The 23382-nt window shown below is 43.0% G+C and overlaps 1 protein-coding gene across 2 annotated transcripts in view; it reads right to left on the bottom strand.

The window, feature by feature from the left end:
* Ets1 (ETS proto-oncogene 1, transcription factor) overlaps positions 1-23382 on the bottom strand; it is a 123476-nt gene that overhangs the window by 88307 nt on the left and 11787 nt on the right. For both annotated transcript variants that reach the window (XM_060371432.1, XM_060371440.1), the window contains exons 2-3: positions 18718-18800; positions 4398-4542 (exon numbers count right to left, since the gene is read on the bottom strand). In XM_060371432.1, coding sequence (XP_060227415.1) covers positions 4398-4542; positions 18718-18786 — 214 coding nt within the window. In that variant the 5' untranslated portion in view covers positions 18787-18800. The remainder of the gene's footprint in view (positions 1-4397; positions 4543-18717; positions 18801-23382) is intronic.

Here is a 23382-nt window from a genome sequence, read left to right as displayed (position 1 = left end):
CCAATGGCAATATAGAGTTTACTGTATGCTGACATGCTTCAAGCTTTACAGATATGAACAGACTGATTCTCAGAGTGTGATCTCTGGACTTCCAGCAGTAATGACAGGGTCAGTTCCTGGAAATGTATTAGAAACAAATATTCCTCAGTCCTAACTCTGGAGTAGAGCATTAAAGCCTGTGCTTTAGCAGATTCTGGAATTTCCAGTTCAATGAGTCTACAGTAAGAGTTAAATTTTGTGTTTCTGAGATTCAATGCTCCTCCTTCTGCTGCTGCTGCTGCTGACTATGGAACAAACTTTTAAAATATCCCTGGCATATGAAGAAAATGAAGAGTCATGATCAAGTTGTTCAAGGTCACACAATGAAGAAGATCTACTATAAACCGAAGTGATCTTCTTTAAGAGCCTGGATCTCTTACTCTTGAACCATCTCTATATTCTTTTTCAAAACAGAGAAGTGGCAGGATTCTGTGCATGAGGGTGGATGAAGGCTTTACTGCACTCAGCAACAAAAACATACCAAACAGAATTATACATTAAAAAAAAAGCAATGCCTGGTAGTTCAAATCAAGGACCGTGCTGATGAGAATGAAAGTCATTCGCTTCTACATTCTGTGGCTATGCACTGCCTCCCAGCTTAACAAATATTTGCCTTAGTATGCATTGGTCAAAATGTCACTGTTAAAACTGGGATGTTTTAAGACCGAATCCATCCATCCCTACATTCGCAAAATGAAAAAAAAAAATGATGCTACTCTTACAGGGGGCCAGAGCATTGTGTTTTCTGATATACACTATGGTCACTCATGATAACCCTAACCGGGAGGCTGAAATCACATGTGGACAGCTGGCAGCTATGGCTGAAGTATGGTCATGTTGTCTCCCTGTGGAGTGGGGTCTCTGATTTCTGATTCCCAATAGAAGACAGGCTTTGACTGACTCTAGTCAGGACTGAGTTCCATTTTGAGGTATACTGTTTTATCTGAGAATGGCTTACATCTACCTTGCCACTTCCCAACAGGGCTGTGGGCAGGAACTAGCCCTAATGGCTCATGACAGCAGTGTAGTGCGTTCTTAGGGACAGGGAGCAGGAGCTTACACACACGATAATTCTTGTTATGATGATGGAGAGGGAGGTGCTGAAGCTGAGGGACAGAACAGAGGAATGAACAGAAAAGAGGCAGGGTCAGTGGGCTACACTCCAGGCAGACTATAAACAGTCACAGACATTGCAGCCCTGGCTTGTGTAAGGAGCTCCATTGATTCACAAGGTTCCCTGACAGAAGGATGACGAGAAGCTGAAACAGAAAGGGCCCATTCATTCATGCAGAACACCAAACCTCAGCCCCCATTGGCTCTCCATAATGGCTCCAGGCTGATAGCAAGGAAGGGGCTGCGGCAGAGGGAGGAGGAGGTAAAAATGAAAGAAAATGATGACTGCAAGATCGTTGTGAAGCACTGCACAGCTGCACAGGCAATTGCATGCAAATGTGACTTCCCTTTTTAGCTGTAGTGAATGTCCACAGAATCACCTATTTTTCTCTTTCACGCCATTTCTCCTCTTCTCCTTCCCTTGTCATTTTCAGGGCTCCCTACTTCTTTGTCCCTTCTCATTCATCTTTCATCTTCTGTTCCCAAAACTACCTTCATCTCTACCAACAGCCATCTTTTATTTTTCTGTCAATTCTACACATCTCAATTTTCCTCCTCTATTTCTTTCTACCTATTCCTAGCTTTCCTAATTCTTGTGTCTCTCTTCCTCTTATTAGTGAAGTTTTCCCTTTTTAAACCTTAACTCGGCTTTATTCTCTCTTGCCCTCCCTCCTTCCATTTCTCTCCTCCTCCTCAGCCTCTGCCCCTTCATGAATGAATGGGAGCAATACTCTGATGAAGTCCACTATGAGGGAGGCCGGGTGTTCATGGTTGGCCTGTCAGTATTCCAGTCACTGACAGATGTGTAACCCTTGGAAAAGAAGTCCATTCATCCCTTCTGAGAGCACAAACGTGAGGCGGAGGGGTGGGAAGTAGCCATGAGTCGGAGGAGGGGAAGGAAACTGGAGTTATAAATAGGATGAAAGAACAAGAAAAAAAAAAACTAGTATTTTTTTTCTCCCTTTCTTTTTATTCAGCACATCTCCACACCAAAAAAAAAAAAAAAAAAAAAAAAAAGTGCCACAGCTGGAGAAATCATTTGTTCATCCATGTCTTTATACCCCTTCTTTATAACCTCACAATAGTCTTCCAAATGACAACCCATCACTAAGAAGAACAGGGCCACAGCCCAGAAAAAAAAAAAACCTGCAGCTTCTTCATCTAGACAGCTCACAAGGCAAAGGACAGACAAGAAAGGCTCAAGGTTCTTGCCAGAGCTTTCCATCAGAGGAAGCCTGAGGAAGTGGGAACTACCTCCTCTATTTGCAAGTAGATTGCCACCAACTGGTAGGGAGCCAGACCCCATGGCAGCACTCTTCATTCCACACTGCAATCAGGCCATTCTAAGAATGGTTGTAATTCCCACCCCAAAGCCACAAGTCTGGGCAACCCAGCTTCTGTCTTGCAACTATAAACTATGGGAAAGAGCACTATATCGCATTGCTAACAACTCTTTCATTTTAAAGCTAAGAGTATGCTGGGTTGTTGTTCACATATCTCACAGAAACTGTCTCCCTGGCTCTGAAGTAAAAACATTTTAACTTTTGAGAATCTAGGCAAGAAGGACAATAAGATATCAACTCCCCTTGCAAATTATGTACTCCTCAGTTTAGAAAGAAAGAAGCTGTGTCTCTTTGTTGGGAAGAAAAGACATTCTCACCTTAAGGTTAGGGGCTAGTGTGCATAGAGACTTGGAAACAAATAGGATTCAACTTGTAACAAATGGAATGCCATCAGAGCAAAATCTAAGGGAAGTAGTTTTAATCACAGTTGAATTAGTGAATAGAAACCCTAAGGCTGTGGCGTTAATAGTATCCAGAGATTATCCAAAGCTAGACAAGACTATATGGGTCATCTGCTTATACATATGAAGTCTAATTTGTTCAGAATTTTACTGGATCACCTTTTTCATGTCTTTACAGTCTAACCTGTGTATAGGTTGCCCTCCCAACCTCTTTGTGCAATGGGTACCCAGCTGCTAAGTTTGTGATTGTGCTTTTGACTGCTTTTAAAACCCTTGAAGGCACAAAGATGCCAAAAAGAAAACAATAGCATAGATGTCACCACATCTATGGCCTTGTGAGATGTCAAAGAGTATTTCAAATATCACTGTCCACTGAGACAACTGAATATTGATGCCATTCTGTCTTTGAGATGAGCTAGGAACAGAGAAAAGCCTCCTTTACTGTCCCGCGCACCCCTTTCTGGAAGAAGCATTGTGCTCTGTATCTCTCAGTTCATTTCCTCTGCAGGATGAAGCATGGACAACCAAGCAGGGATTTTACTTCCCCACTATTTTACAAGCCACAGACCAACAGTCAGTAGGGTACTGAACAACCACCACAACAAAGAATTCCACTTAGTTTCCAGAAATCATCTCCAGGATCATAGCTTCACCTATATCATTCCTGAGAATTGTGTTTCAATATGTTGGACCAATGACATTTCTTAGGCTAGGAGTTTAACCTGACAGAAAATTTTGACAGATTTGGAGTAGTATTTATTGTCATATGTACATCATATAATTATAGACACATCACATACATTCTATTTTATATGTGTCATTATAACGTGATCTCAAGGACAATTAAATTCAGAGCCCCAAATTCAAGTTTTACATTTAGTATTTTCTTCAAATGCTAATAAGCAAACAAAGACTAATGGCGTTCAAAAGAAACAGAAGCAAGGCCTGAAAACAGAACCCAAGTAACTTGGTCCTGGGGCAAGCAGTCAGACTTACTGCAGACAGGTCGCCTGGGGAGTCTCACTCTAGCTCAGGAAAGGGGGGCCTTGCAGCCAGCAAGTCAGAAAAGAGGAGTGGGGAAGCTGCTAGTGCAGATGGTTGGGGAGGGGACCACAGATGCTGGTGGATAATAAAAAGAGTGATGGCAAATGAAAGAAGTTTCATCCTGAAAGATGGCTAATGCACAGGCCTCTGTTTTTCCAGTTCATCAGTTATGATGGTAAAATGTGTTTGTTAACAACCATCCTAAAGAGTGGAAAATGCACAGAAGGCACAAAACTCTTTACAAAATAGAGACCCGTCTTGGGTCTACTGGTAGAGTGTCACCTTCCGGTTGGACAATAAAGTAGCACAAAGTTATTGAGAAGATACGGGGCTTTCCACAACAGAACAATAGCAACTGTACCCACATAAGCTTTAAGGATATTATTTCCGAGAACATAGTCTATTTCTCTTGCCCTTCAACCCTCTCCTCATTCCCAACTTTTGTTTATGTTCCTACCTGAGCCACAGTGTTCAAGGCCAGTAGGAACTTCCTGAGTGGCCATCTCATCCCAGAGTGGGTAAAGAGTTCTTTGCTGGTGATAACTGGACTGGAAGCCACAGGTCATTCGAGGATCTTCAAAAGTGTTGATAGGCCCCTGCCTCTGTAACCAATGAAAATAAAAGGGCATGTATTAGGAGAAAACGCTTGATAGTTCAAACCTACTATGAGTAAGACTTCATATCATCTAATCACAGATATGCCGGGACCATCTGTCAGTCAGGACCCACCATTCAGTCCCACACATTTTGTCCTCCAAACTCACAGGGAATGAGATAAACTTCTGATTTAGACTATGATTTCATTTATTTCCTTCCATAACCTCACCTCTTTGGGAACCAGCTTCTATAACCTCAAAAACAGTCACAGGGAACAGAATATTGACCATCTCACACTTAACACAGTCTGGCCATTTTCCCTCTACAAAAACATAAAAGAATATTCTTACAGGATAGCCCAGTGTCATAGAATAGATGATAAATACCACAGGAAAAGGGAAAAAATAGATCTACACCATAAAATACACTTCATTTGTTCTCAATTGGAAGGGGTGGGTTTTGATGACATCAGATGCTGAGTAAGAACTGTCTGTTTCCTGTACTATTTGGAGATTTGTACCACCTCCTTATTAGCTTTATTAAAGTCACAAAATATACAGTGTAAGAAACCAAAAATGTTATTCAGAAAACCACATTGCACAGTATTTAAAAGCCTACCCCTAGAAGTCAGATGAATTCTGATATATATAAAGTGAAACCTGGGATCTAACATTTACTCATGGGAGTACAGGTCTGCTCCTTAATATAAACATTAGTTTATTATTTCATAAAATGGAAATAGTAAACTGAACTCATAAAGTAGGAGAATTGAGGGGCTGAAGAGATTGCTCAGTGGTTAAGAGCACCTGTTGCTCTTCCAGAGGACCTAAATTCAATTCCCAGTGTCCTGATGGCCCCTTAAAACCATCTATAATTCCAGTTCCAGAAGATCCAATGCCCTCTCTTCTGCTTTCCTTGGGTATTAGGCACACACATGGTGCACAGCCATACATGCAAGCAAAATACCCATACACATAAGATAAAAATTAAAATTTTAAAATATATAAGAAAATTACATATAAAACAAAATTAAAGATAAAACACTTTGAATAAAATTATTCACTTATAGAATGTCAGTAATGAGTGCTGTACATGAAACTTTGTCATCAGCACTACGTAGATATTATTTTAGCATAAGAGACAGCTAAGCCCGGTGGCACAAACCTACAGCACCAGCTATTCAGGAGGCTAGACCATAGGAATAGCAAGTTCAAGGTCTGTCTGTGCTGAGGAGGCTGAGGCAGAAGCATGGCAAGTTCAAAAGCTTCCTGGCTATACAGCAAATTCAAGTAACTTGAGGAGATAATGTCTCAATATAACACTTTTGAATTAAAATGAAGTTTTTGGTCAAAAGAGAATAATTTTATTTTATTCTTAAAAAGAAACTATGGGCTTCACAAGGATGATACATGTCAAATTAGAAGGGCACAAGGCCACAACTCTGCACAAAGAAATGCAGGCAACTAAGGAAAGCTAGGATCCAGAAAGATGGTCTTCCCCAAGGAAGAGCACACAAGATGGTTCATTGCATAAAGGCACTTGCAGCCAAACCAGCCAACTTGAGTTCAATCCCCAGGACCCAGGGAGTAGGCAGAAGTAATTCCAGAATGCTGGCCTCTGACTTTCATGTGCATGCCTTGGCATGAGTATGTGGACACCCAGAACACCACACACATACAAGAAGTAAATAAATGTTTTAAAACAGAGAGCGAGGAAGACAAGAAGAAATTCTGGGGCTTAGGAGATGGTTGTGTGATAACGCACTCGCTATGCACATGTGACAACAGGAGTCTGGATCCCCAGAACCCACAGAAGAAGCTGGTCAGGCCACTTGTGACCCCAGAGCCCTGGACACAGAGACAGGGGACGCTCCTGAAAGCCACTCTAGGCAAATCGGTGAGCCCTGACTCAGAGGGAGATGCTGTCTCAGGAAGCAAAGTGGAGAGTGATGGAGGAAGCTGCCCAACACCAACCCTTATCTTCCACACACATGCATGCACCAACACATAGGTGAACATACACACATGCACACATACTCCACGTGACATACACGTGTACCCAAAACCAAAAAAGGCAAGAAACTGTGTTTTTCAGATGCATTCCTTCTGTGGCTGCCCTCAATCAAGCCAGAGGACTGTTTTTATGGGTGAGATATGGCGGTCTGTCATTAACCGCAAGCATCTCCACTGACAGATGCTTCTGAGAAGCCATTCACAGTCCTGTCATCCAACACCTGCCTGTTTATTAGACATTTCATGAACCTCCTTGATAACCATTTCATAGAGTATAAGAATGACCTTATTACTCAACAGAACCACATCAACAGCTCCCACTCATTACGAAACTGTCCCAGTTGAAGAGAATGAAGCAAGGTATTAGCAGGTCAGAAATCTAGGTGGTGCAGCCCCCACCTCATCGTTTAAAGGGAACTACCTAAAATAAGCTGCCGCACAGCAAGGCTCTTGACCTGCACCTTGCTTTCTTGGCTGCAAGTGGTTGGTGCACCAATGACGATGTCTGAGCAAACACGCCCATCCCTGTCACAGTCTGAAGAGAAGCATCTGGCAGTTTCTCACTTGCTCATCTCCAAGTGGTTGCTGAAACGAACCACACACCACACACCTGCCAGTGCCAGCTGGCACGATACATGCCCGATAAAAGGATGATCACTTTGAATCCCTGCCACCATCCTGTAAAGCTAGCACCCTTATCGCCATTTTACAGAAGAGCAAACTGACACTTTGAGCAAATGGCCCCAGACCACCCTGCTCATGTCATAATGGAGACAGAAATCTAACCCTGTTCTGCTTGGTATTTGTCTGCCTCGTCTTCTACCTGTACAACATGAAGCCATGTGGCTCAAAAACAGTTTGCTCAGTATTGACAGAAGTCAGGCACTGTAGCACTTACTTATAATTCCAACATTTGGGAGGCTGAAGCAGGACAATGACTAGTTTCAGTTCAGCCTGTACGACAGAGCAAGACTAAAAACTAATTCCATAATGTGTGTGTGTGTGTGTGTGTGTGTGTGTGTTCCATAGTAAATGTTTGATGAAGTATGTCAGTATGTCAGCATGAAGTCACAGAACTAATGGATGAGACACTTAGTCTATGCCAAGTATTATGTGGGATTCTAAGAATACAACTTGAGCAAGAAATGAACCGTACTCTTAGGAGCTGTTGCATAAGAGTTTCCTCCTAGATTGAAACATTCTATCCTTCAGGGAAACTCGTAAGGCATTAAGGTGAACTATTCAAAATAGCCTCAGGAAGTCCCTGAAACTGAGCAGATTCCCTAGGCCCCTTCTGCCAAAGTAAGCAGTAAGAGCCGAGAGTCCTGCCAGAGAAGCAAAGTTGAGCTGCAAAGAACACTCTGAGACCTAACTAGCTGCCTGGAAAGCAGAAACCAGCCAAGATGCCTGGAAGTGGTTTAGAGCAACTGAGTTGCTTGGAAGGGACACTCTCCAAACTGTGGAGCTGCCTGCATATTGTGTAGTGTGCTCCGGTTCCCAGGTTTGAGAGCTGTCACCCATGCTGGGGTAGGTCTTGATGATACAGCTGTCTTTGGGACATTTCTGCTCCTGTAACTAACCCTTCACCCATATTTCTGTAAGTAGCCACAATAAAACTCATTGGTTCACCAAGTTGGACTAGGTGGGATCAGATTTTTGTCTGCCATGGGATACCTGATTAAAAGTGTGTTTTGTCTCCCCAGGAAAAATGCTGTCACCTAACAAGAGCATATAAGTTACAGTGAGTGCGTGTGAGAGTATTAAGTACCAATTTATAGTAGGGGGTGGGGAAGTTGTAGTGACATTTTTGAGTCGTTTTAGTCCCAGGTGTAGGGATGTAGGGATGCTTTGAACTGTCCACAGCAGCTAACTATGATTTACCTCATGCTCTAGCAGAGGCTTTTTTTTTTAACCAGCTACCGATAGTTTCTGAGTTTTGTGACATTTAGAATTCTGGAAACTTTTCAGATGGTATATAAATGCTAGGGCCCTGAGAGGTGGAGTCGGTGGTTGTTGGTCATTTCTTTGGGGGGGGGGGGAGATTGTTTGTAGTTTGTTAGTAGTCATGGTCAAAGAAGAAACAAAAGAAAAGAAATTAGATTGAGGGATCTTTAGTTTTCTCTCTTTCTCTTCTATTTTTGTTTCTCCCCTATCTAGTGATAGAGGGCACAACTGGGGGGGGGCTAAAGGGTGAGAAAAAGAAGAACCCACAAAGTAGCAAAGACCAGTTGCATAATCTAGCAGGGAACACTTTCTGGAGAAAGTCTCAGATGAGGCTGTAGGTTGATTGATACTGAACACTGGTGAATGGCCAAGAAAGCAAAAGGTAAAGGAGATGGCAAGCCTAAAGTTCAAAAGAAACACAACTATAAAAGGAGGGATGAAAAAGGGTTAAGTCAAGTCAGAGAAAGCTGAAGACCTTCTCTGGTGGGGACAAACCTTGGAGAAAAGCATTATCTTGGACACTCTGTGATGAAATGTGACAAGCACAAATAATTAAAGCTGAGGTACAGGCTAGAAGTAAGCCGTGGATATCAGAAATTGGAGGTGGTGTGTGAGACTTACTAACTCAATACATTCTAGACAGAATCACTTGACAGTGCTAAGTAGGATGGACTGACTGAACAGTAGAAGGTGAGGGGATGGGACAGACAATTAAGACTCCTGTCAAGCTATATGGCTGGGGGGTGGGAATAGGATGAGGCAAGAATGTAAATCTATTCTACTAACCCAGATTTCATTTTTATTTTCAAATAGTTTAAATTAAATTAAATTATTTATATAATGATTTCTTACCTTTATTGTTATTTTTTAAATTGTTCTAAGATAGTCTTTGGATTAATTGCTGACTTTGGCTACGCACCTCACATGAATTTCATTAATCTTGCCTAATCCAGCTACGAAGAAAGATTTACATTTGTTGTCATCACAGCGGTGAGTGAAGGTGGAAACAGAAGTGCAGTGTTCTAAAGGAGGAATCAACGTGATTCTTTTTTGAATCAGGCAAAGAAAAAAGAAAAAGAGACCAAGATACACAGAGTGGTTGCTTTTATACAGTGAAAATGCTTAGCTTTAGGGCATGTGTAAGGAATGTGGAAAACTGTGTTACTTTGGGTTGTGTTTAGATAGAGGGATGGAAGAGCAACTTGGTAGAGCAGCCTCTAAGACAGGAAAGATTGAAGTTAGAGCTGATTGCATAAAGAACCTGAATGGAGCACAGATTCAAGGTGAATTGGCAGGTGAGGCAAAAAGGAAAACGATACAATATGGCTTTTGTATCTTGTCTTACTTGTCACTATAACAAAGTGCAACAAAAACAATTCAAGGGAAGAAATTTTCACTTGGCCTTTAGGTTTCCCAGGTCCTCAGTCTACCAGGGAAGGCAAAGCCAAGAGATTTGGTCTGAGGTGCAGTAGTGTGCCATGGTGACTTGTTCTGCAGCAGCTGATGCAATATAACATAGACTGGGATACGGATGCTCTGATCGTTCTCAGTCACTTCATGTGCTGTCCAGGCCCCACCTCCTGAAGGCTCCATTGCTTTCAAAATCCTAACACAAGCTTGGGACCAGCCCTCTCAAACATGAGCCTGTGGGAGACAGTTCAGATTCACAAGTCTGTATGAGAGGAGGAATAAGGGTATAAAAACAAAGATGTGATAGTTAATGGTATAGAAGAAAATAAAACAGTAAGTGTATACAGTTGCAGTGGCCAACAGAAGAGCTTTACGGAGAGTGGTCGTTTCTAAGCATCCACTAAGAGGAGCCAAATAGTGAAAGGCCCTTGAAGTCTCTGCTATGCTCTATCACTTTTAATGTGAAGAACAACTCAGTGAGCATCTCTGCAGAGAGGCATTATGGGAGAGCATCCAGGAACCTGCTATCTAAACATCTCACCTAACTCCCTAACTCTGGTGTTCAATAGATCAAAGAAACAACTTTGTCACCATTCTGCTCTAAGGATAGAGCTAAACCTAGTGGCCATCTTTTCAGGGGACCACATCCCCACTTCATACAGTGAAGGGCTCCCTTGTCTGTGCTCTCTCTCTCTGCCGCTTGCATCTTGACTCTTAAGTCCAGCTACTGTTCCTTCCCCACTGCAGGCAGCTGTGTCTCCAGAGCACCATATCCCCTATCCTCCCTCCCTTCTTAGTCTTGCTACATCCCAAAGCCATTCTATTTGTTCACAGTCCCCAAAGTACACCAAAATTAAAAAGAGGGAATAGGGGAATATTTTCTATAATACCAAGTCACAAACATATGGAGCCAGTGTATCTGTGAAATTGTGTGAGCTGTTCTGCCAGCTCCTCTCCAGCCGTAGCCCAGCCGCCTTCAGGTTTCAGGTGTTTGGCTATTAACTCTCTGCTCCCGCTTCTTTCTTTAGGTCCACATGGAAGCACTGTGTTTGCCTTGGTTGGCTACTAAAGCCTAGGGCTTGCCCTCAAGCCATAAACATAGAAGGCACAATGAACACTTCAAGATGTTTTTCAATCCAGAATTACAGTGGAGTCAGCACTGGGCAGGATGGACATTGTGATTTGTCATCTAGGATAACTGTATAATGTTCTGGGAATGTCAGAGACACTCGTACACTCTACCAGGAACACAGAGGTCTATAAAGCAGGAAGCTTGTGTATAGTCCTGTTCCACCACCACAGAGCCGAGTAACCTCTGGCCTGTCACTTGACCTCCCTAAGCTTTTGCTTCCGGAGGAGGATAGCTTGATGATCTGCAAGTTCCTTGCCAATTCAAACTCTCCATTTTGCTGACCTGAACACATTCCTTCGCCTGACCTTGTAACTGGCAATCTTCATCAGATCAACAAACAGCCCCTTGGGATAGAAAAGTAAGCCTTTTGGGCCAAAAGTTGACAGAGTCATAATGTGTGTTCATGACAGTGTCCCCGTCTCGTATTAAAGCCTTCACGCTGTGTCCTCGTGGTTCCCAAAGCCATGCTCAAACAGTGCTTTACTCCAGTATCGTCCATGATTCAGAAGAAAAAAGTCAGGCTTAGGCAGTTCCTGAGGTTAAGCAATTACTGAGCTCTCCTGTGGTGAAGATTACAGAACACGGCAATGCATAAGCCTTCCCACAGATTTCTGATAGATTCGGAAGTCTCTGGGCCCTAGAAGATGCTGTGTAAGGCATCTTCCTACTTCCTTACATTGACTGCCAAGCACACTAGATAAAATTCTATGGGCAATGCTAAGGAGGAATTCTGATCAGGAAGAATATGGCCTCAGAGGTTACTGGAACATAGGGCTAATTCTTGGGCACACTTGTCCTGGTCCCTTGAGAGGTGGGAAGGCAGGCACATCCAACATTTTCTGAGAGCTCCTGAGTGTGACTATGAAGTAGGAGACACCAAACAGTGGTATGACCCTCCAGGAGAGGCAGGAACATATGAAATAGCAAAGTCCCAAAAGGCAATTTAATTTTAGACTCAAGGCCAGGAAATTCTTTTTAAAACAATGAGAGTAATAGGCTTGGGCCTTGGTGAAAGGCGAAGCCTGACCTTCTGCTGGTTTCTGAGAAGAAAAAGAAAAAAGAGGGAGGGCTGAGGGAAAGAATATCTAATGTTTTTTGTTGTTTTTTTTTTTTTTTTTTTTTTTGTGTGTGTGTGTGTGTGTGTGTGGGAATGCATTTGGCTTCCCTGCAGACCACGGGGAATAATGCAAGGGTCCTCTCACCTCAGACACTCCCTAGGGCAGCCAAGCAGCACGGACTAGGCGGGGCTTAAAAAGACCCTAGGATAGATTTCAGTATATTTATCCTATCTTATAGGTCTATATAAGTGAGTATATACTGTGTGTGTGTCTTTCTGCTCTTGGGATACCTCACTCAGGATGATCGTTTCTAGGTACCACCATTTGCCTGCCAATTTCACGATTTCCTCGTTTTTAATTGCTGAGAAGTATTCTATTGTGTAAAAGTACCACAATTTCTGTATCCATTCCTCCATTGATGGACATCTGGATTGTTTCCAGGTTTTGGCTATTACGAATAAAGCTGCTACAAATATGGTAGGACATTTGAGCAAATGTCCTTGTTGTGTACTTGAGCCTCTTTTGGATATATGCCTACGAGTGGTATAGCTGGATCTTGAGAAGCACTATTCCTAATCGTCTGAGAAAGCACCAGATTGATTTCCAAAGTGGTTGTACAAGTTTGCATTCCTACAAGCAATGGAGGAGGGTTCCCCTTTCTCCACAACCTCTCCAGCATGTGTTGTCACTTGAGTTTTTTATTTTAGCCATTCTGGTGGGTGTTAGGTGAAAACCTAAAGAAGATAAACAAGAAAGAGGACCCAGGGTACGACGATCAATCCTCACTTAGAAAGACGAATGGGATGGACATTGGATATAGGAGCAAACAAGTAATAGGGACAGGAGCCTACCACAGAGGGCCTCTGAAAGACTCTACCTAGCAGTGTATCAAAGCAGATATTAAGACTCATAACCAAACCTCTGGCAGAATGCAGGGAATAAAAAAAAGGGGGCGGGGAGAAGTTAATACGACCTGGAGAGGACAGGAGTTCCACAAGGACCAAATATATCTGAGCACAGGGGTCTTTTATGAGATTGTTTCTCCAAACAAGGACCATGTATGGGTGCAACCTAGAGCCCCTGCTCAGATGTAGCCCTTGGTAGCTCAGTATCCAAGTGGGTACCCTAATAAGGGGAACAGGGACTGTTTCTGACATGAACTCGATGGTGGGCTCTTTGACCTCCCCCCCCCCCCCAGGGAGGAGCAGCCTTGCTAGGCCACAGAGAAGGACTTTACAGCCAGTCCTGAAGACACTTGATAAACCAGTATCAGATGTGAGAGGAGGAGGTTCTTCCTTATCAGTGGACTTGGAAAGGGGCAGAGAGGAGATGAGTGTGGGAGGGTGGGATTGGGAGGGAAAGAGGGAGTGGGATACAGCAGGGATACAAAGTTAACAAACTGTAACTAATATTAAAAATAAAATAAAAAGATCCTAGGAGTCTGCAGATGTTACTGTCTTGTTGAGAAGTCTTACTTAGGTAAGACGAATGTCATTTGTTGGCTTTGAACTCTGAGGGAGGTCTGAGTTGCCACTCATTCAGCCAGAAGCCCTTAAGGGTATGGGGTGGCAGTTTCAGGTACCCCATGGTGTGAAGTGCATGATGATGCTGACTTGAAGCTTTGGGGTAGAATCCACTCAGGAGAACCTGCCTGCCAGGATAACAGCAATTAGCTTTGCAGTTTGCTCAGCCTTCTGTATAATGGAGCTCTGACTCTTTCTTAAATCTGGGGAGGCCAATTTTTTGTAAACAATGTGCATGAATAAAAGTTGGTTCTACGTTTTCATATGCCACTAAATATCTCTTTTAAAAAATGAATAGGGCACACTTCGTAAATCCTAGCACTCAGCAGTCAGAGGCAGGCTTTATGAGCCTGGTCTACATAGTGAATTCCAGACCCTACCTCAAAATAAACAAATAAATCATAAAATAAACAAAATGAATACAGTAGCAAGGACTTGCTGTGATTGAATATGTTCCCCCAACCTATTTTTGAGACTTATTCACCAATGTGATAACATTCAAAGTTGAGGCACCCAGGAAATGAAAAAGTGATAAGGTAGCACCTCACAGATGATATAAGACCCCTTGTAAAATGGCTTGAGGAAGTCCCTTCATTCCCCTCATCCCTCAACCATGTAGGGACATAGCATTTTTATTTCCCCAAGAAAACACAGCAAAAAAGCACCATCTTGGAAGAGAGACTGAGACCTCACAAGAGCCAGAACCTATCAAGGCCTTGATCTTGAATCTTCTTAGCTCCAGAACTGTAGCAATAACTTTATCTTTATAAATTTCCTACTCTCATAAATTTAGTGATAGCAACAAAAACAGATTTAAAAAGAGATTAGTGTCATGTTTTATGCTTTGCCTGGTATTATAAAGTTGGGCAATTTATTTAACCATGTAGGGTCTTTATTTTCTGGTGTTGTAACATTCAAACTTGTGGCCTGTCTCTGATATTATCTAGTTTGTACTGACAGACCCTAACAGTTCAGAAATATTCATTCCCTATGATGCTTGAAAATAAATGATAGATGAGAAATAAATGGACTGACTGACAGGCCTACGATAGATAGATAGATAGATAGATAGATAGATAGATAGATAGATAGATAGATAGACAGACAGACAGACAGATAGAAGCATACATAAACACAATTTACATTTATAGAATCATACTTTCATAATTTCATAGAACCACCATCACCCCGAAGCAACGAGAGAAAAAAAAAAACAAAACTTTTCTGGTTTCTTCTGAGACTCTGAATTTCTTTTGACTGTTCCCACATTTCTAAATAAAGTATTAACTACAACTTCGTCTGATTCCCACAGAGCCTTGGTAGTATGTATTACAGCTTCACAGTAGCAAGCATGGTGGCCAAACACACAGCACAGGGACAGCATGTGATTACTCAATGATCACACCCAAAAGCTGGAATCCTCAGTGGTAGACATGAGGAGGATATCAACAACCAGAGGCATGGCTAAGAAGAGAATTGCCGCCCAAAGAGGCCCAATTCAAGTAAACTCCTCTAGACAGAAAAACCGGATTTGGTTACACAATGTAAACCACCAGCCCAAGGCAAGAGAATTTTGATCTGGTGGCAAGAGGGAGCATGAAGCAAGATTTCCCAACAAGAATGTCGCCACCTATACCCTCCTAGCTCCATCTTGTTCTGACAACAGCCCTGTAAAGACAAGTAAAAATCTTCTATAATTCTCCCGTCCACCAAGTATCTTCTTAACACAACTTAAGAACCCAGAATAGAAAAGAAAGAGGCAGTGAGTGGCAGGAAAGTGGGATTAACTGAGCTCAGCTTCCTGGAGACACTTGACAAGAGTGTCCCCATAGAAGCAGCACCGTGACCTTCGTGGTAGGTTATATTTGTCTCTTTTGTGGGCAGGAATGCCATGGTTTAGAGCACTAATAGTTTGCTCACCTTTGCTGCTTAAGGAATAACAGACCAGGTCTTTCTGCTCTCAACACTCATGTACTTTTCACAGTGGTCATGTACAACTTGCTATCATTTGAATTAGCCACTAAAACCCAAGTAAGAATTTAATCACTGTTATGATAAGCAATAAAGTGGGACTGTTGAAGTTGACTGGCTACAAAGGTTGTGCTCCCCTGAGCAGGTAGGAGCAGATTCCTTTTTTGGCAGGGAGGACTGGGGGACAGATTCCTGATTTCAAACAAACAAACAAGAAACGAAGCTCTGACCTCATTCTCTCCTGCTCACCCACCCTGTTCACTCACTTTCTGTCTCCACATCCTAAGATGACTCAACAATCTTTAGAATACAGCAAGGAGGTCTTCATTAGATATAGTTCTATATTCTTTGGCTTACTTGACTCTAGAGCAGAGCCTAATAAATGTCCTTTTTGTTGTTGTTGTTGTTTCATTTGTTTACAAATTACATAATTTCAAGAATTTTGTTTAGCAGCAAAAGAAAAAAAAAAAAGGAATATAATCCATGTGAGTTCCACAGCTACCTGGCCTGGGATTGCAAAGTTCTATCTAATACCTGCTATAAATAGGGCAAGAGAAAGATGGTTTCCCTTTCTGCTAGCCAAAGTGTCTGAAGACAGAAACAAGGTGATATGTATAAAGTTAGTCTGTTAATCAGTTGATCATGATGGAAGGGGGAAAATACAATGTACAAAAGAAGCCAGCCTGGGTGACAGAGAGGGAAAAGAGGAAGGGAGGGAGGAAAGGAGAAAAGGAGGGAGGAGAGAAGGAAGGAAGGAAGGAAGGAAAGAAGGAAGGTAAGAAGGAAGGAAGGAAGGGAAACAGAAGAAAAAGAGAGAAAGAGGAAGATACAAAAGAGATTTGCTAGATCTTGGAGAGGTGGGCAAGATTCAGAGTTAATCTCAAAACCTCTGAGATGGGGACTAGAAAGATGGACAGTTTCGCAGTTAAGAGCACATACTACTCCTGCAGAAGACTCAGTTTCAGTTCCTATCACCCTCATATCAAATGACTCACAGTTTCCCATAACTTCACCTCCAGGGGATTCAACATGGCTACACACACACACACACACACAATCTTTAAAACAAAGAAACAAAACTGAGACAGAGAGCTTGTATGAGGGCTGTCACTTGGGGCTTATTTTGGAAATGGAAGTAGGTGAACTTAATGGCTGGGATGCTGCTCTTTGGCATCACAAATCTAACACTCAGCCAACGGGGCAAGCACATGAGTCCCATTATCATGGTCTGGGATTTGTGGAATAGCTGCCTGAGGCATCTCTCAGGAGCCTCTTGATCTGACATGCAGCATGTGTTCAGGCCTGTTTCAGTCTCCTGGACCCTTCAGTGATCATCCATCTGAAGTAGCCCCACTTTCACATTGCTTTACTGTGCATAACACAGTAGCTGTTGGACAAAGGCAAGACTTGGAAATATTTTAAAGGATGCGATGTGTCCAGCGGTAGTCGGAGGACAACTTTACACAGTCGGTTTTTCTCTGCCTTTATGTGGGTTCTGGAAACCTAACCCAGGTCGTCAGGCTTTCACAGAGAGTATCTCTACCCAAAGAGCCATCTCACTGGCCTAGAACTCTTTTATATGATGCATTCATGGGGTTTTGTTTTGTTTTGTTTTTAAAGTTTTGTAGGATAGTTTCTGATTTTGTTTTCATTTAGAGAATATAAGCACCACATTTGTAAAAGAAGTATGCTTGTACTATGGCGAAAGAATGGGGATCTTTCAATGTGGTCACCATCAAACATACAGGATGTCCCCTAAACACAGAGCAGTATCAAAAGAAATTCTAACTGTGTATTTCATTTAACCTCCTGGGTATCAGCACATTCCTTGTAGTACAGCACCTCGGGGCACCCACACTTGGCCATGGGAATATCTGCTATGTGTCCTAAAGCCTGCAGCTCTGAGAAGAGGTAGTGGACAATTACCACGCCTACTCTCTATGAAGCTCAAAGGGCTTCCTAGAATCCTGACCACATGGGCTCCAAATAAGGTCATTCCTGAGGGCCTCCTCCACACATCCTCCTAGGCTGGAAGATGGTCCCAACCTAGGTCATGTTTAGTTAAAATTATAAGCAGTGTAATGCTTGCATGCTTCCCTCCTCCAGGTAGGCCAGCAGGGTGGCATGAAAAGGATTACTCACAAAAGAGCCAATGAGCCAGCACTGGAAGGACTTCCAGAGCCCACAAGGGCTAGCCACAATAGCATAACAGGAAAGAGCATTTCCTTCCGGTCAGATGAAAGGGTCCCGCACACCACCCATGTAAGTACCTGGAAGCTGAGCCCCTCCCACACAAAAGCCAGACAGCTTCTAAAAATGCTGCGTCTTTACCTCCTGGCTGTGACGTCACATCCTTCATTATAGTCTCCGGAGGAGCAGACCTTACAAACCAGGAGATCTGTGCCCTGCTTTTGACAGGCTGGCCCTGGGGCAGACAGCATGAGTTCTGCATCAATGGGCCATTACTTGAGAAAGCTGCAGAGCTTTAACAACTGTGGCTGATACTTCCTCAAGGATGCTCCTAGCGCAAGTGACCAGAGAATGCAAATGCAACTTCTAGTTCCAAATGTGGGACTCGGCTACCTGGTAATCTTTTAGGACAAGAAAATAATCTATTTTGAAATATTGTCTATTGGTCTAGTAAGACAATCTGCTAAACAAGCCCCATTGAATAGAAACACCATCTCACTTTTTAAAGTAATGTTTTACAAGTAAATGAAACCAGCTTAGACCAGTCTGCCTTCACACATGAGGCTGTTCTGAACCAGCATTCTTGACTGGAGGGCAGCTGACTTTAAGGGTAGAAAATCCTTGCTTTGGAGCTATTAGGACCTTAGCTAGGTCTTCGGCCTTTTAAGTGACAGTGGCACTTACAATCTGACAGCTGAGCCTGTCTCTAGGCATCATGCAATATCTCCCCAGGAAGAGTCACAGTCTCTGCAACTAAAAACCCTCAACAAATCCAGGATTCCTGGATTTCTACTTTGTATTCACATAAAACGTAGATAGCAGAACTCCTCCAAGAGGTCCAAAGCTGAATCCCTAGCTTCCCCATGTCATCAGGGGCAGAAAGAGATGTATAGAGGCTGGATGGGGAAGGGAAGGAAGCAGGAGAGAGACCGTCACTCACCGCCACTGCAGGATGAGGTGCAGGGTATGTGGTGGGGCTGCCCACGGTGGGATCCACATAGTAGCTCATTCTGGTCTCCACACCTGTGCAGAGAAAACATTGGCTGAGCCTCTGGCTGCATATGGGTGTGGGGACATTAACCCCCAAAGGCATCCAAACCTAGGACCTAGGAGTCTCCCCAGCAGCCATCCTGTTCACTTCTTTATGAGGCACAAAAGTAAATAGAATTCAAAAAGCTGGGTAACCTAACCCACCTAACATGGTGGCATACATGTTAGACACAGACAGCCCTCATGAATCACAGATGTGTACTGCAGACAATACAGGGGCAGAGCCTAAATTTTTTACAAGATTTCTGGGCAGGGACCAGGTCTTGTGTGTCATTTTAAATAAGATCTCCATCCATGTTTTGCATGTCCCCAACCAAATCCAGACCTAGCACACAGCAAGAATTCCATGTGGAGTAAATAAATTATTGATAAAAGAATGAATAGTGACTGTCTTAGAGAAAGAAGAAAGGAGAAATCTTCCATGCACCTAACCTAACCCTGGGCACAGAGACAGACAGAAGCTCTGTAAAAGAGACTGGATAAATTCACCTGATGTCAAGAGAAGGGCTAGAAAATAATTCTTGCTGAGAGCTGTTACCTCCATTGGAAGTCTGAATGAGGAGAATGTTGGTGGAACATTTGGATTTAGAGGGATTTTCCATCGAGCTGCTGGTCACTGAGAAAATTGTTGATATAGCAAACATTTCTGTTGTGCTGAGTGCTCTCCAGAGTGCAAAAGTTCACACAGTTTCATAAATTCAATACTACACATAAAAATATGCCTCTCTTGAATGACTGAGAAGATTACATTCCTAGGCCTATCATTCAGAGGCCAAATTCTTATTGTTAGGAAGTGACATTTCACCCTTGTTGCTTTTCCAGTTGCCATCGTCCTTCCCCCTTCATTCTTGTGTATGCTTACATCAATCAGCCTATTTCAAGAAAGTATAGAAAGTGCAGAGATGCATTTTATGTTCAATTTGTAATTCCAATTCACTCTTTTTATAGTGCCTGATAGCCAAGGACATCCCTACGTCCATGGGGGTTGTATTCACATGATAGGTTTAACCAGGCCTTGCAATGCTAAATCCTGCTCACTAAGGGCCTTTCCGGCTGAACCTGTGCATCAACTGCATGAGAAATTTAACTTTATAAGGCAGAACTTATCCACAAGCTGTGGGGTTCTGCTTTGAATTACTTTACTTTACTAAGACGTCTTTCCTCCTCAAAGTCCAATATAGTCTAAATAACATTAACAAAAAAAAAAAAAATCAATTCGTTAAACCTCAGTTAACTAAGAGTTCTAGGTAGCTAGGATATGCTTTTTAAGATTTTATTCTTGTCCCTGCTGTAGCAAATAGACCCAGAAAGACCCCAGTGCTGATACTGGATGACTGAAAAAGATCAAGTCTGGCTAGTCCAGGAACACTGTAATCACCTATTGTCCACTTAATAATTTTGTGAACATTAGTGCACAGCTCCATGACTCAAACTCTGGACTGGACACTGAGACTAGAATAGGAATTAGATCCGTACACCATGAACCACCATGGACCACCATGGGCCTGATCCAACCAGGTATTGTGTAGATAGTGGCCAGATACTCAATGGCCCCTCACTCACCGAAGCATTCTCTTTTACCAATTTGCCTTTGTTTTAATCTAAAAATTAAGTTTAAATGTCTTAACAGCTCACCATGCAAATTTGCTGATATAAACAAGGATGAGACTTCAAAGCTACATTGAATACACTACTCTGAAAATGGCTTTACTATGATGAGTATCTCCTTAAGGAAAAGCTCACCAACCCTCCAGGGTCCTACAGGATAGTCTATGCCTTTAAACTGGAAATGTCCAGGCATGAGGGAAATGCTCCTTCCTAGGAGCCATTAAACATTCTGGTTTCCCTCCAAAAAAAGCACCATAGATGCCCTGTCCTTACAGGCCTGTTCTCTGCCTCATAACCATACAGCAGGCTTTATTAGGAATCTATTTATTCCTTAAATAATCACTCTGTGCCTTCTATGTATGAAGCAATGTGCTGGACCCTTGAGACATACTAGTAAACAAACCCAGATTCCTGACCTCCTGGCCCTTGACTTCTGACAGACTCGGGATAAGAAAGCTGAGAACGACAGTCTATGGCTCCAGCAGTGGAGAAGACAGATTCACATGTATCACGTTGTGATTAGTAGTTTGCCAAAAATATGGAAAACATAAGCAGTGGTTGGTTCTGCGGGGCACAGGGAATAGGAAATCGTGGAAGATTGCAGAGGGCCGTGTAACCACATGGCCCTATGAATCATTTAAACTCCCACATCGGCAAAGGACCTTCACCCTTCTGCATGTCCAGTTCACTTACACATCTGCAAACGAAAGAACTTTATAAATTGGCAGTACTGTGCTGGAGCCCAGCTCGACGACAACAAGAGTTTCTGTCTGCCAGCCAGACAACACTCCCCTTCATAGCAACACACTTGGAAAGAGGTCCAGTGGAAACATGTTTTCTCTTCCAGTTGATGGAGGGAGGGAGGAAACCTCTGGCCGAACATCTGGTGCGTTCTCTGCTGGACTATGCGCTCTGCAGCATGAATGACACTTCCCTTGGGGAAAAGCCCTTTGCCCAGGGAGGAAACTGAAAAGAGGGAGTTGCCAGGGATCTCAAGGGCTCTCATCACAGGAAATAACTCTGGGACAGAAACGGATTGCTGCTTTATTATTTTTTTGGAGAAAGAAAAAAAGAACCTGCCCCTTTCCCAACTTGAAGATTGTGACATAGAACAGCTGCTGGAGATCTAACCCTTTCTGAAGATGCAAAAGGGTGTGTGTAAGTGTGTGTGTGTGTGTGTGTGTGTGTGTGTGTAGTGTTCTTTCTCCCCTAGGCTTTTTAGCCAACAAGAACTCCTTCCCCCATGACAACTGCTTGAACATCAACTGGACTTGAACATTTTGTCTTGGCCTTGCACATGTGTATTACCTAAATGGGAAACAAGTGTGGTTTTAAGCCATACTTTCTAGTTGAGAAGCAGCCCTGTCTCAGTGTAGAAATGATGGGAACCTGTTGGAACAGTGGGTCACACAGAGCTAAACTCACCTTTCCTCAATTGAACCAGCATCTCCCAATCAGCAGAATGGGTGCTTCCAAAGTGAAACTACTAACCTCAAATTCTCCACCTTCCATACTCCCTCAATGTCCTCAGCCCACAGAGCCCTTCCTTCCACTCAGGCTCCCCCCTTTTTTGCCCTTCTTTGGTTGCAATGGTCCTTGAACTGTGATCCCCCACTGTGATCCCCCCCCCCCCCCCGCCCCATGTCTCCCGAAGGCTTTAGGCTTACATCAGACCCCATTGCTCTCAACCCTCACTCAGCCACTTTTCACCCCAGCAGGGGCTAGCTACTCCTTTTCTAAAGTCTCCTAAATATTATCTGCCTGTTGTTTGCACTTTATCACACTGTTGTTCTACCAACATGTGTTTCTATTTATCTCTCCCACTCAATCCTGGATGAGTTGAAGGTAGGCTCTTTGCCTTTTACACTTAGCATGACAGAAACTCAGTGTTTTTAAATCTGTGGGTGGGTGGATGGGTGGACGGCTAAACAGTCCTCATAAGACTAACAATGGAAGAGATGGATCAGATGTGAGTGCATTTCTTTTACAAATCGCAGGATCTGCATAGATTGCACGTCTGGATAAAGAGCACCTGAACAGGAGTGTGCCTCATGTCTAGCTCTAAGCAAAAATTGCTTCAGTATGTTCACATTGCTTTATTTCATCTCACCTCATCTAAGAAACTTTTTTCCCATTGCCCTATACATGCAGCCACACTGGGCACTTAGTCATTTCTCCCTCTCAAGCCCTACCTCACTAGAATTCAAGCTCCCCAGAGCGGGATTTAATCTATTCCTACACCTTATATCCCTGGGTTCCTGCTGAGTTCCTACATGACTGATAGGCAAAAAACAGCTGAGGATTAGAGTCTAATTTGGAAAACCTACCCATGCCCTCTGGTTCATGTTAGGCCCTTTTAGATGAGGAAGAAGTCAAAGACCACATTGGGCCCAGATAGACCCAACCCCAAGGGATCAGAAACCTTTACTTGTGCCTCTCTACCTTCTTCATCCTGGGCCTTAGGGACCAAATAAGATCTCTCCATATCAGTAGAGGAAAAAAAAAATCAATAGTTTGGCCTATGGGAATGTCTCATATCCAATGCACCTCTTAAAAACCAGTGTTCTAGTTGCTTTTAGAAATATTATGTCATTGTGAAGTATAAGGTCATTTCAACTTCCTACCTGGTCCAGGACCTTGTTACCCTGCCAGGACCTGCCAGCCCACACCCATCTCACCCAGGTCAAATGCCAATGATGCAGAAAGCAGAGATTAGCTGGCAAGGGATGCTGAGGTCAAAGCAACAGAAGAATAGGGACCCTGAAAGAGATAAGCCTTTATCAGAGCTGAAACTAGTTCACACAGATCTGCCCTGCTAGATTCCATCTGTAGGTCATGTGACATCAGCCAAGGGCTTTTAATTTTAAATGATTTGCTCTTAAAGGAAACCTATGCCCTTAAACAAATATCACAGTAAATCACACTTGATTTTTTTCCCTCCACTCTT

The sequence above is a fragment of the Meriones unguiculatus genome, chromosome 1 (genome assembly GCF_030254825.1).
Source record: "Meriones unguiculatus strain TT.TT164.6M chromosome 1, Bangor_MerUng_6.1, whole genome shotgun sequence".
Lineage (NCBI taxonomy): Eukaryota > Metazoa > Chordata > Mammalia > Rodentia > Muridae > Meriones > Meriones unguiculatus.
This window is presented reverse-complemented; position numbering and strand designations above follow the sequence as displayed.